General features: G+C 32.8%; 1 protein-coding gene across 12 annotated transcripts in view; it reads left to right on the top strand.

Moving 5' to 3' along the window:
• ADGRL2 (adhesion G protein-coupled receptor L2) overlaps positions 1-14,086 on the top strand; it is a 196,318-nt gene that overhangs the window by 137,834 nt on the left and 44,398 nt on the right. For all 12 annotated transcript variants that reach the window (XR_004440647.1, XM_033225401.1, XM_033225396.1 and 9 more), the window contains exons 4-5: positions 2,039-2,148; positions 8,227-9,027. Coding sequence is in view for 11 of the 12 variants with exons in the window: in XM_033225401.1 (XP_033081292.1) it covers positions 2,039-2,148; positions 8,227-9,027 (911 nt within the window). In the remaining variant the exon portion in view is untranslated. The remainder of the gene's footprint in view (positions 1-2,038; positions 2,149-8,226; positions 9,028-14,086) is intronic.

Consider the following 14,086-nt stretch of genomic DNA (forward strand, 5'->3'; position numbering starts at 1 on the left):
AGAGAAACTGTTATTTGGAGGGGTTTCTGTAATCGTATTTAAATACCATTCAAAACCTAACAGAGTTTGGTTGAGTAGTTATAAAATGTATACTGAGGGAGTATCTGAAAGGGATATCTAACACACAGTTGTTTATCTTTCTTCATTTCTGAGAGGTGTGAGGGTGTGATAAAAGGAAGATCACTGTAGGTATGAATAAATACAAAGAAGGAAATGAAAGGACTTTTGTTTTTAATGGGACCAAGTTAATGATTAGGATTTCTGTTAGATCAAGAAACTAAAAAAGCAGTGAACTGTCTTGTTGCTGCAAAAGTTTAAAAAAGAAGAAAAATGAAACATCAGAATTATATTTCTTAGCTGGGAACATTAGTTATTGACCTGTTGAGAAACTGTAAACCTACCTTTTGTCTTGAATTTTAGGATGTGAAATAGGTTCTGTGATTCATGTTAAAATAACTCGTTTACACTAAGTGGTGAACCTCTGGCAAATTTCTTCAGATGAGTGAACCCAATTAGGAGAAATACAGAATAATGACAGGAAAACATATGTTACAGAAGACTGTGACACTGTACCATTTACATTATTTATGTTCTTGAAAATTACAGTATATGGTAAATTTCTAAAAAAAAGCTATCCTATATTATAAAGTAATCATGATAAAAGTTACTTATAATTTATTTAATATTTAAGTCTTGTTTGAAGTTCATTGTAGTATACTTTGAATTATAAAATTTACCTATTTAATCCTGTAGAAGTTTTCAGGCTTTGCTGCTGTTCAAAGAGAAAGTCTAGTTTTGAGTTGAAAGGGCACCAAAGTATATGACTGTTCTATCCATCTTTAACATGATTCACCTTCTACTGCCCTTAGTTAGTTGTGCTAGAAACTAGGATGCTTTTTCAAAATTCTTTATAGTGCTATTTTATAGTTCAGTTATTTTATGCACTGTAGAATATGTGGTATTCCAACCATTAAATAAATGTTGTTATAATGTTCTTGTTCTGCTTGCTTTGCCTTCTTAATGTATGTGCTATCAGAAAATACAATAAAAACCCTGAAAACATTTCATTCATTAGGTTATAATCAAATCAAATTATAAAAGAAATAGTTCTTGCCTTTACAAAGGTTTTATAATAAAAAGAACTTTTGGACAAATTCATAGAACTTATATATCATTTTATCTGAAATTTTAAACTATTTCTAATATTCTTGGTGAATTAATGACAGTGCAAAAATAAGAAAATAATTCCTTATAACAGTAATTAGAACATTCTAGGCATCATGTTAGTACAACATTCTCTTTAATGTTATATTTTAGGGAGTACCGGTGTTGAACCGAGGTACATAGTCATCTCATTAATTATATAGGCACATTGATCTGTGAATAGAAAGAGTAACAATAATGCTTAGACATTACATACGTGCCAAAGCATTTTTCTAAATCCTTTAAATGCATTTTATCATTTATGTGGACCATAGCATATGAGGTGAGCACTACTAGCTTAGTTTCTGGTATTCCAGAAAGTGTGTACAATAAAGAACTTCACACCCAACTGGATTTCGAGGATACAATTAAAATCCCAACTCCTTGTTTGTTTTGTGTTGTCAAAAACTTCCTGCTGAGAAATTCAGGTTTTGACTCATACATTTCTGTTTACTTATAGGACCATTTTTAAAAATTGTAATTTTAAGTATGATGTCTAATATCCTGGTAAGATATTTGTTGTTGTTGTTTTCAATTCATGTTGAATACATCAAAAATTAAAATTAAAATGTGTAACAGAATAATAGGAAACTTGGCCATTTTTTTTTTTTTACTTCTAGTCAAAATTTAGTGTGACCCATACCACTGTATTACAACATAAATAAAACAAAACTCTTATAAAGTATTTAATAATGTAGAGTAACTTAATATTACTTGAATTTTTGTTTTATGTTTCTAGTTACTTGAAGAAAATGCGAAAAACTTCTATGTTATATTTAAGTAAAAATAATCAAATAAATTATGTTATACAAGTTTGATACATTCTGTTTTTCAGGTGCAACAATCGAACACAGTGTATAGTAGTTACTGGGTCAGATGTGTTTCCTGATCCATGTCCTGGAACATACAAATACCTTGAAGTCCAGTATGAGTGTGTCCCTTACAGTAAGTATGCAGTCTATATTATTTTACACTTTCCCCAGCATTAGTCGTTGATGCTGAAAGACTACACATGTGAAAGAAGCATATGTTTATGGCCTACACAACCATTATGCATGCAGAGCACTAACAGACTTGGGCCTCCAATTAGCTTCATGAAGTGTGGAAGGAAGCCATAGTGTGATGCTGGCCAAGTGTCTGTCTGTGTTCTTAAGTGTTTGGCTTTTAAGGCTAGTGTTTTTCCAGAAAACAAACTTGAATTAGCTATTCAATACGGCTGATAGAAATCTGTACTTTTGCCCAATACCAGTTGCTGACAAATTGGTTTGGCTCACAGTTTTCTAAAGAAGGAATTGACTTCAGTTTTAATCGTGAGCTACTTGAATGGCTACCTGCTGTTGTAGTAACTTTAGTGCTGGGTAAAAGCTACCATTGCAGTAACTGAGGCAAGTGCTTTACTTTTTGTTCTGTTGTCTTTAAGGGAGCATTTCTTTACGGGATTCAGTGATGAAATCTTAATGCTAAATAAAATAGTTAGATATAACATAACCTTGCACATGTTTCTATTTTTAATTTTTTAGCATCATTGTTAAGATCCTACAGACAGATATTTAAAATTCAATTGAAAAGTTTATAGGTAGGCTTCGGCCAGTAGTCAAATTTTGTGTAATTTTCCTTCTGATCTCAGAATTCGTACTTCAAAATTGTATTCTGTACTTTCAATTTTAAAAATCTTAGCATTTTAGACAACTTAAAGTTTGAATATTACCTGATTTTCATAAGCTGGTTTGATAGTATTGTTGTCTTCTTTGCTTTTTAAATTACAGAAAAGATAGAGATGTCATTTAGTCATGTTAGTTCACAGGCATTTGAATTATGTTTTTTTATCATAATTCAAATCAACTGATTTGAGACAGTTTTTGTACACTTTCCTCCTTTAATAAAAAAGGATTTGCCAAATAATGAAATTGCTCTTTCCAGAACCTCAAAAGCTAGGTCATTAGTTCTTACAGATGTATATGTTCAATCTATCAATATTTCTAAAACCAAAGGGCCAAATTCTGATAGATCTGCTGTGTCCGGTATGGTAGTAACACATTCTGTCACATGCTGTGAAGGCACTCTCCATCTTTTCTCTGACACAGTTTTGACAAATTGGCTTTTTGTGTTATCAGTTAAAGGCCAAACACAGATTATCTTTTCATCCCTGCTCTGTGTTCCTGTGTTACTGTGAAATGGATGCTTTTTATGTTTTCAGTATTTTCTATACCATTTGTAGGATTGGAAGCCTACTGAGTACACTGATCTTTGTATCATTTCTCCTGTGTAGTGTTGGTGGCTTACGTAATCATTCTCCTGTGCCACTAGAGGAACATTGTATTCTTTTGACCTAACCAAAATTTTGTTCCATAAAGTCACTTTCACTTGAATTTAGCATGGTTTCTGTCCTCAAATTAGAGAAGAAATACAGCATCCATTCCCAAACAGTGGAATCAGTCAGAGCTGCCAAGAATTGTCTTTCTGGAGCCAGTTCCTGTAACCTAGTCTATAGACCCAGAACAGTGTTAAGCAAATATTATTTTCAGACTCATAAGTTATTTCTTGTGCTGTTTAAGAAAGGAAAATGGCCATATCTTCTGGAACATCTAACTTGCAAAATTTTACTTTTTCAGTTCTCCAGAAGTATTGTACATTGTGCACTAAGCTTGTAAATAGCTATACTCAGAGAAGTATTTGTTCCTTTTAGATTTTGTCTTTTAATTTTAAAAAATCAGTAATTAATTTGCTGTTACCTTTCTAGATGTTTGCACGAGGCAGAAATAAGTCTATGGTTTTTTTTTTTTTTAATCCTTGCTAAAGAATAAAAGTAATTATAATTCCTATATACTCTACAGTAGTGACACTCTATAAATTGCACGGTTTCAACTAATACTAAAATATGATGCAAAGAGTCTTCTTAAATTATTCTAATCATATGTAGGACAGTGTCTTACCTCTTTTTCTCATTTTCCTCACTTTTTGTTTCTTTGTGCCTCTGTCCATTGTATTCATTCCTTATACTTTCTTTTATTGTGAGCCTTTAACTTTCACTTTCTCCTTGATTTAGTAGTGTTTTTATATTTTATAACATTTGCATACCTCTTTTACACGTTACTTAGTTGATAAAATTGTCACCGTCAGATAACATTTATTATGTATTTTTTACCATTTGGCTTTATACCAGTTTCTATTCACAGTAAATCCTCCAGGATCTTATTTTATATATTCCAATTAAGTCCTATTATAAAACAATTTCAGAAAGTTTTCATGACTTCTGAAATTTTTAAAAGAAATTTGCTCAACAGAGAACATTAGAAATGCTGTTACTTTGTTTACTTTAGTATGTTTATAAAAGGCACATGCATTATATGTGATGCTTGTACTTGTCCATTATTGCCAGACTGTTAGGAATTGCATATATTTATATTTGAAAGAAGTCATAAAGATCTTGGAGGATAAAGGAGAGTAATCAGATCAGAATTTTGCATCCTATAGGCAGGATTTGGTTTTCATTTTTGTACCTCTTATTTCAAAGTATCATTGTAAAAATACTGTAATATTAACCACAAGTTTTATTTAATATGAAAAATAGCCATTCTTATTGATTAAATTATTATTAATGAATAAACATGTAAGATTATTCAGTGAAATCGTGTGTCACTTCACATACAGAGTATGTCGGCTGTGTAGTTAGTGTGGGTTAATTTCTTGTCTTGTGTATCCATGTAGTCCTCCACTCATGTTGGTGGTTCATATACTTGTATGTTTGGTCTGTAGAAAAGTAAGTGTATTGTTAATTCATGCAGTCTCTTAAGACAAGTTGCGGTATATTTTTGGCATGTGATAGAGAATGCTGATTATATTAATTTTATTGTATTTTTGGACTCTTCTACTGATAGAATTTTGACTGCTTTGAGAGATGTCTGTCCTTTCGATTTTCATAAAAATAATAATGTTTTTTGTTGTAAAGAGCCATATATTCCTTGTATGATTCATTAATCATCAAAGGTTTATAATATTTTTAATCTTTACTTTTGAGTGTTACTTACTTTTCAACAGAATTATAAAACATATACAATCTATAATTTATATTTATTTTCCTTTAATATGTGATATCAAATCTCATGTAAATAAAGACTTTGATATTCTGTTCACTAACTACATTGTAATTTTAGTTTATCAAATAGTAAAATTTAGCCATTTTCAATGAATGGAAAACAAAATGTACTTTCTACATCTTTTATTGAACTTGTTTTAAGTTCTTTTTAAAATAAACATTTTAAAATGTATTATTTCCATACTTTACATTTAATTTATTTCAGTAAAATTATCCTTTCCTTAGGGGAAAAAAGCGTACAGCTGTATATAAATGTAGTTTCAGTAGTCACAACGCTAATGATTTCTCTTATCCTCATTTTCTCACCACGCCCTTCCATTATTGATTCTAAGCAGGTATAATATTGCTCTTCGCTGAGGAGTAATTTTAGGACTAGTGGTTTATACAAAAGTGTTGTTTTCAAGACAGTAATGTTGAATTTCTTGTTTTTCAGATGTAGTCAGAATTACACATTACAGAGCAAGTATGTTTCCTGAAAGTGGTTACATAGACCAAGTTGATTGGGGAAAGTTGTAGCTTAATGTGGAAAGTTGTTGTATGCCATTCCTGTGGCAAAAATGTCCGTGTGATTTTTTTTTACCGTAGGTGTTTCAGAAGGTTAACATTTAATCCTGATGAATTATTATAATTTTTTATAATGAATCAAACTAAGATCTTAATAAAATGTACACTACTCTGAGTACATTTTGGAAATGCAATATTAGCACACCCTAATGCATTTTAACAACAGAAAAGGGAGAAACAGACATCAGTCTCATCATTTTATGAATTTCAGGCAACATACTTCAAACCTATATACAATGTAAAGTATTTTATGGTTTGTAAGTATTCGAATACTGTTTACCAACAAGGATCTTACATAGCCCCCTTCCTAACTGCATAATCCGTTTCTTGAAACTGTAGTTTTGTTTTGTTTTTTTCCTCATATAACTCTACTAATCAGGTTTGTTTTATGAAAGCATTTACTTTTTATAAGGTCTGTGGAGTCAAGGTATTTGTTTTGAATGCTCGGTATGGTTGTTGCATGCTAGCTTGCTTTCTGTGTAAATTTATGATGGTAGAATTGTCATAATAATCTAACCATAATTCTTTCTTCCTTTTTCTCCTTGCCTACTGTGCTTGCTTTTCCCTTGTATGTATTTTGCTTACTTTTTTTATAGACTTAGTATTACAAGTTTGAGATATATAATATAGAAAATTTAATCAGAATTTTATAATAAAATGTATGTGTAAACCTAAGTAAATATACTAATTCTTAGTAGGGAAGAAAGGTACTACCTTACCCTACTCTTCAAAATCTCTACTGGTGATGGGGGGATATTTATATATTCCTAAAGAGGAGGCTTTTTTAATGGTTAAAATTGATTTATCTAGGAATAGAAAATAATAGAAAAACAATTGAAACATACTGGGATGCATACTTATATATTTCTTCTTAGTAAATATCTATGAAAAACATGTAACCACATCAGAATTAAATTTGATCTAAACTCCAAAATTAAGTTGTGATTTTTATAAATATATTTTTCTATTGTTATGCTTATCTAAAGTTAGTTTAATAATTGAGTTCACATAAAATAAATGGGGATGATGTACCTATGCATGCATTTATGTCTATAGCATACATATAGAAAGTAAAACTTGGTAAGAATGCTGAGTGACTTTGGAAAGGCAAGAGTATGTATACCATGCATTAGTGAAGAGTTTCATTATTTATTCAGGTACACTAAGTGAAACAACATGCCAACATATTTGTATTGCCTCCTTAATCTCCTAAAATGATTGATCTATGTTCTTTTATGTAACTTTAGAATCTTTCTCCTGCTAGGTTTTCCTGTTGTGTGTTTCTCTTTATCCAAAGTAGTACAGCTCTTATTCTTCCTGTATTTAGCATCTGTTACGAATTCAGTCTTAGACTAATAGTCAATTTATTTTAATCTTTTTTCTTTTTTCCTTGCACCTTTTTTATTTTTCTTCCGATGCTTAAAATAGAAGTGGAGCAAAAAGGTAAATAATGTATGCAGTCTGAACCCCAGCTCCCTGTTATGTGCCTTATGGATGTTAACCTCCTCCCTCACCTCTCCCCACAACACTCCTGTGTTAAAAATAATCAGCAGGATCTCATAAATGCCACCTCGTAAGGAAGTCAACTGTTTACAATGAAATTGTATGACTGCTAAATCTGGTGATGGGGTAAAAATTTTGAAGTCGGCGAGGGGCAGCTGCCCTTTCTCTGTTTCTTTTTTACCCTTTATCTCTTTTTCTGACACCCTTGGATATTTTCTTATAATTAAAGTGTCATCTTGCCTGGCTTCCAGAACCCTCTTCATAGCATGCCATGGTTACAGGGCCTCCTGATTGTTTCATCACTGCTTTTCTTATATTTACTTTTCTGTGCTCCTAATTGCATTTTCCAAATATTTATGTTCCTCAAATTGAAGCACCTTTGTTTTCAGTCTAACTTACGTAAAAGTTCTAAATAAGTCTTCACGTTGGATTTTCTGTTTTATTTGCCTTATTTCATGGTTTTGCTTTTGGGGGCTCATAGGTGAAGTAGGAGGTTGAAGGTTATAATGTTTGGAATAAAATAAAATATATACTGTTGTGCACAAGTTCAGACTTTTAAAACATAGGTTAACAGATTATAAAATGAAAACATAGCAAAAAATTAAATTGTCAGCCACTTACGAATGATCTTAAACTTAGGCTTTTGCTAGTGAAAATAAACTCTAGTTACTTTGTAGCCTGATGCACTTATTATGCTAACTTTAGAAAATAAGGGTAGTATTTGTATTAAGTATAAATTTTGGTAAAATTGAATGCTAATAATGTGAATTTTTCCCTTTTGATTTGTGACCACTGAAATGTGTTTACTTGTGTAATTTTTTAACTTAGCTTAATTTTTGTCTTTTCTCTGTAACTGTTAGTTTTTGTGTGTCCTGGGACCTTGAAAGCAATTGTGGACTCACCATGTATATATGAAGCTGAACAAAAGGCAGGTGCTTGGTGCAAGGACCCTCTTCAGGCTGCAGATAAAATTTATTTCATGCCCTGGACTCCCTATCGTACCGATACTTTAATAGAATATGCTTCTTTAGAAGATTTCCAAAATAGTCGCCAAACAACAACGTATAAACTTCCAAATCGAGTAGATGGTACTGGATTTGTGGTATATGATGGTGCTGTCTTCTTTAACAAAGAAAGAACGAGGAATATTGTGAAATTTGACTTGAGGACTAGAATTAAGAGTGGCGAGGCCATAATTAACTATGCCAACTACCATGATACCTCCCCATACAGGTGGGGAGGAAAGACTGATATCGACCTAGCAGTTGATGAAAATGGCTTGTGGGTCATTTATGCCACTGAACAGAACAATGGAATGATAGTTATTAGCCAGCTGAATCCATACACTCTTCGATTCGAAGCAACGTGGGAGACTGTATACGACAAACGTGCCGCATCAAATGCTTTTATGATATGTGGAGTCCTCTATGTGGTTAGGTCAGTTTATCAAGACAATGAAAGTGAAACAGGCAAGAACGCAATTGATTACATTTATAATACCCGATTAAACCGAGGAGAATATGTAGATGTTCCCTTCCCCAACCAGTATCAGTATATTGCTGCAGTGGATTACAATCCAAGAGATAACCAACTTTACGTGTGGAACAATAACTTCATTTTACGGTATTCTCTGGAGTTTGGTCCACCTGATCCTGCCCAAGGTAAGAATGTTTACTTGCTAATGCTTATGTCATTTTGTGAATAGCATTTTTTTTTTAAAGACTTCTTAATTTCTTTTTCCTATTTTCTTCCCCTTTTCATAGTTAAAGCACAAAGGACAGTGTTGTGGTACATTTAGCCTTATTATGGTTCGTTTACTTTTTCTCAATTTCTTCATTTTAATGTTGGCTTCAAGAAATTGTGGCATTATTGATCAGTTTAGTTTGTCATTGCTAAAAATATAATACCAACCAGAAATCTGTTAGCAATCTTTTTTTGTTTGGTTGTTTTCCCCTACTTAACTGCCGAATTGATTACAATCTATGTGCAGACCTTTTAACTTCTTGGCGCCAGTGGTTAAAGGATACATGTGTTAGGAAGTCCCAGGAGAATGGCTGGGCTTGATGTACAATGCCAGGTATATGCGTTCTGAAGTTTTGGTGTCTGTTCTCTGGGTAGGAGAGGGAGCCATCCAATATTTTTCTAGATTATCGTGTAAAATTACATGTTTTTATTTTCTGATAAATTAGTGACGGTTTTAAGTCAATATTTCTGTGACTTTAACAATCACATGAACTAAACTTTAAATGATCCCAAGTGATGACTTACGATGACAGATATGCTAGCATTGTGTGATTTGTATTCTCTTTATGGAGGATCATTACTTTAGAAAGTAATGCTCAATTTTTGGAAGTATACTTTGGTTTATTAAGTGAGTTCAATTTTGTGGGAAATAATTTTTGATGATAAATGAATATTTCATTAAAACAAGATTATCTCATACTCATGATGAAAGAATAACTTGTTAATGTATTATTATAGAACTTGCACTGTTTATAAGTCTTTTATTTGAACAGTGTGTGTTTAAGATCTGAATTAATATCCTACTTTACTGAGTTAATCTTGAAATTATTGCATTATTTCAAAATTTTAGGAACTAGAACGTTCTTTGGAGTGATTAAATTAATGTCTTCAATAGGGTGGGGCAGAGACTAATATCTTTTTTCTTCTACTAAAGCAATGTAAGTATACACAATTAAATATGTTCATAACAAACACCCATACGTATTTTAAGATATGCTATTAATCAGTTTTCAATATTGTCATACGGTCAGGACCTCAAAAGCAGAAGTCAGCTCTTTGTCATGGAATTTCTAATTTAAGTCATTGTAGGATACCAAAATATGTGAGTTTTGTTCATATAATAACAATAATGATCCATTGACTTAGTGTACAATCCCTTTTTCCCTAAATCAGTTTATGTTTGTATTTTTTGGCTTATAGTTATAGCAGTAATGTTCATTGTTAAATTTATAACAATGAAATCTTCTTTTAGGGCATTGATAGTTTTATTGATAGTATCTTGGAATCATTTATTTAAAAATGTATACGTGTGTTTGCTCATGAGGCAGCAGTTTGGTTTGTTTCATCTATTTCAATTGTTTTTCCAAAAGCTGCTGCTACAGTACTGCTTTTTTATCCTATAGGTTTGTCAAAAGGCAAACTTAAGGCATTGACAAACTTGTGTTGGCATTGGCTAAAATTATATTGATCCTCATGTTAACCTTTTTGTATCCTGTATTAGTCTCACAGTTGTTAGATTTGTCTTGGGTAGCAGTAAATTTTTTGTCATCCTCAGAAAAAAAAAGAAAGAAAATATTTTACAAATTGCAAATTCATACTCAGGCAACAACTTGAAGAACTGTGAATAAAGTTGAGTATAATTCACTTCAACAAATAAAAACATTACACATCTACTTGCCACAAAGTACTTCAGTGAATACAAAGATGGTTAGTAATATCATCCTCCACATGTGTCGTATATTCTAGTAAATAATTTGATCCATTTCAGATGAAAAGTCTTTGATAGTTTAGATACTTTTGGAAAGAGCAGTTAACAGGCTTGAAAATTAGAAGCTTTGGCAGATGTAGCAACTGTATATTCCTACAACTATGTTTTGTCATCCAAAATAGCTATTCTTAAATAGTCCCAGAACATGAAAATTCATATTGACCCCTTATTCAGCCCTTAGTGATGAAAGTATTATCTGACCTAAATTTCTCTCACTGCTGTTTGACCCATATTCATTCTCTCTCTCTCCCTCTCTCTCTCCCCCCTCCCTCTCCCTCTCCCTCTCCCTCTCCCTCCCCCCTTGTAATTTATATTATGCTTTTAGAGACTCCCATCTCTTTCACCCAAGATGTGTGCTACCTATATGCATGTAGGTGGGGTCTTGCAGAACTGTTCTGGCCCACAAGTTTAGGTCAAACCAATAAGCCACTGTCCGCTTTTCAGAAACAAGATCCAAGAAACCGATAGAACAGAGCAATCAGAGAAATGAGGTCTTTTGCCTGTCATAAAGCAGTGATTGACTTATTTTGCTGAAATTCATAGTTCAAGTCATCTGTACTGGATTTGCTATCACGTATACGGCCAAGGCATAAATTGTGCTGTAAAATTATCCATTTGTTTTTTTTCATTATCCATATCATTTTTCATTGTGGACTGTTTAATATTATATTAGCTTCAATACTTTTTCCCATTTATAAATCCAAGCCTTTTCATTCCTAAAAGCACACACATACTATTTTTGTGCTCTGATCTTTTTTTTTTTTTTTTTGGTAAATTTTGAGCTTTATGTGATCCCTGCGTAATTCATTTGCTCCACTACCCTAAACGAGGTCTGGTTTTCCTCTTTCACCTTCTCCCTCTCTGGAATGGCCTTAGAAAAAACCCTTTCCAGTCCTATTTTAACTCTTTTTCATGTCTTAATCTGGATTGCTTTGTATTTACTTAATCTATCTGCAGATTTGATATCCCAAATATTATAAAGAAAATGATGTGTTTTTACTTGGCTTTTGGCAGTTCCTCAACGTTTGTGTTAGACTAACTAATGAGGTGATACACTTCTGTAATACCAGGAAAAATTTTTTATCAAGAGAGCCAGTTTTGTTTATACATAGCATAGAATGCATACTTCCGGAAATACCTTTTCACTGATAAAGAATGCTGTATAAAAGATCAGTGTTTTTAGACAGTGAACAGGGGCAAGTTGAATAGGTGCTCATTTTTGCTTTACCAAGCTGCAGACTCACTCTAGAGTTCATTTCATGAACAGTGGGGTGAGGGTGACTTCTTGGACCTCAATGAGGAGAACATTATGCTTGGCATAAATGGCTATTGTCTTTAAACCCTTTCATGTAGGAAAACCCTGGTAATAAATAGAAGTTCTTAGTGCATAACCAGAGTAAATTGAACATTTTTTATGTGTTAAAATCTTCATGGGTATTTACTAATCATGTTTATTAACATCATTTCTTAGGTATTTTGTTTCTACTCACGTGATAAATGGTAGGTAGAATCCTAAGTCAGCTAATCTGAGTACGTGATACGGCATCAGGATAACTAGAGCTGTATAAAAAGGGTTTGGATTAGAGTTATAATTCTATTGTGAGTTGTGTTTTCTATTATTATTTATAGGATATTCTTGAGTTTTGAACCTTTTGCTGTGTTTCATTATGGACCTTCTCATTGTTTGTTATTCTAGTCTTATATTTTCTTTCCAAATTGTTATTCTTTTAGAGATTTATATACAACACCATGTCAGTTAAATGTTCCCAGATAACTGCAAGGTTACTCGTTGGATGCCATGTTTTTCTGGAGTCTATGAAAATCTTTAGGAAAGTAAGATCATAGCATTTAAGAGTATGGGAAAGTGACCTTAAACAAATTACTTAACTTCATCGTTCAGTTTCCTTATCTGTAGAAGGAAGATAATTATAGTGCCTACTTCATGGAGTTGTGGTAAGGATATAATAATAAAATAATCAATTATCCGTGAATGTTGATTGGCATAGCACCTGGCACATAAATGCTAAGTCAGCATATGCTTTTATCATTACCAGATGCCCTATTGGGGCCATTTCCACCTGTGGAAATAAATAATAATTTTTAGAAATATATCTGCATTTCTTGCCTTCACATGAGAAAAAAACGTTGCTTTTCTTCTAGTATTGCTAAACTTAAACCTTCCAAAATCCCAGAAATTCTGTGTGTCCCTCTAAAAGATTTAGTTTTGTCACTTAAGCTTCACGATCATGTTTCTTTTCATGATATCCCAGTATTTTACTCATTTATCTTTGAAGAATAAGTTGATTCCCTTTCATCTATTTTGGTGATCAAAAGGTAAAAAGGTGGCTGGGCACAGTCGCTTACGCCTGTAATCTCAGCACTTTGGGAGGCCGAGGCAGGCGGATCACGAGGTCAGGAGATCGAGACCATCCTGGCCAATATGGTGAAACCCCATCTCTACGAAAAATACAAAAATTCGCTGGGTGTGGTGATGGGTACTTGTAATCCCAGCTACTCGGGGCTAAGGCAGGAGAATAGCATGAACCCGCGAGGCGGAGGTTGCAGTGAGCCGAGATCACACCACTGCACTCAAGCCTGGAGCAAGACTCCGTCTCAAAAAAAAACAAACAAAAGAGTGAAAAGGTATAAAAATAAATGATCAAAAAAACAATGGAAACATGGCTGTAGAATGTTGCATGAAATTTTGCTCTTTTAATTGAGGTCTTTTTATTGTCTGTCTTGACTCAGTTATTAGGAATCTCGACTAATGTTTAGCTAACAAATCACTAATTGTAGTATTAATACATATTTCAGTAATTAAATTTGTACTAATTAGTACAGTGTTCAGGGATATATCAGAGAGTGTAGCACTCAAGCATTTTGCTCTGCCCCTTTCTTTTTTTTTGTTCTGATTCCCGACTCCCCTTTAAGACTTGATCCAGCAGCAGTCATTTGACACTTCTGCAAAAGATTGTGATGCCTTTGACAAATGTTAATTGAGAAAGCACTGAAAGCCTGGCTGCATTGTAATCAAAAGAAAATTACAGAGGTTTAACAAGATGTCAAGCAAGTGCTTTACAGAAAAGATAGGCAGGTTTGAATAGGTTTCTGCAGCAGCTGGCTAGGCATGATGTTTGACTAATGTACATAGTCATCTCTCATATGGTCAATAAATTATGCCCTGGAAATAAAACACATGCTTTAGAAGT

Source organism: Trachypithecus francoisi, unplaced genomic scaffold, assembly GCF_009764315.1.
Source record: "Trachypithecus francoisi isolate TF-2019V2 unplaced genomic scaffold, Tfra_2.0 Lachesis_group12, whole genome shotgun sequence".
Lineage (NCBI taxonomy): Eukaryota > Metazoa > Chordata > Mammalia > Primates > Cercopithecidae > Trachypithecus > Trachypithecus francoisi.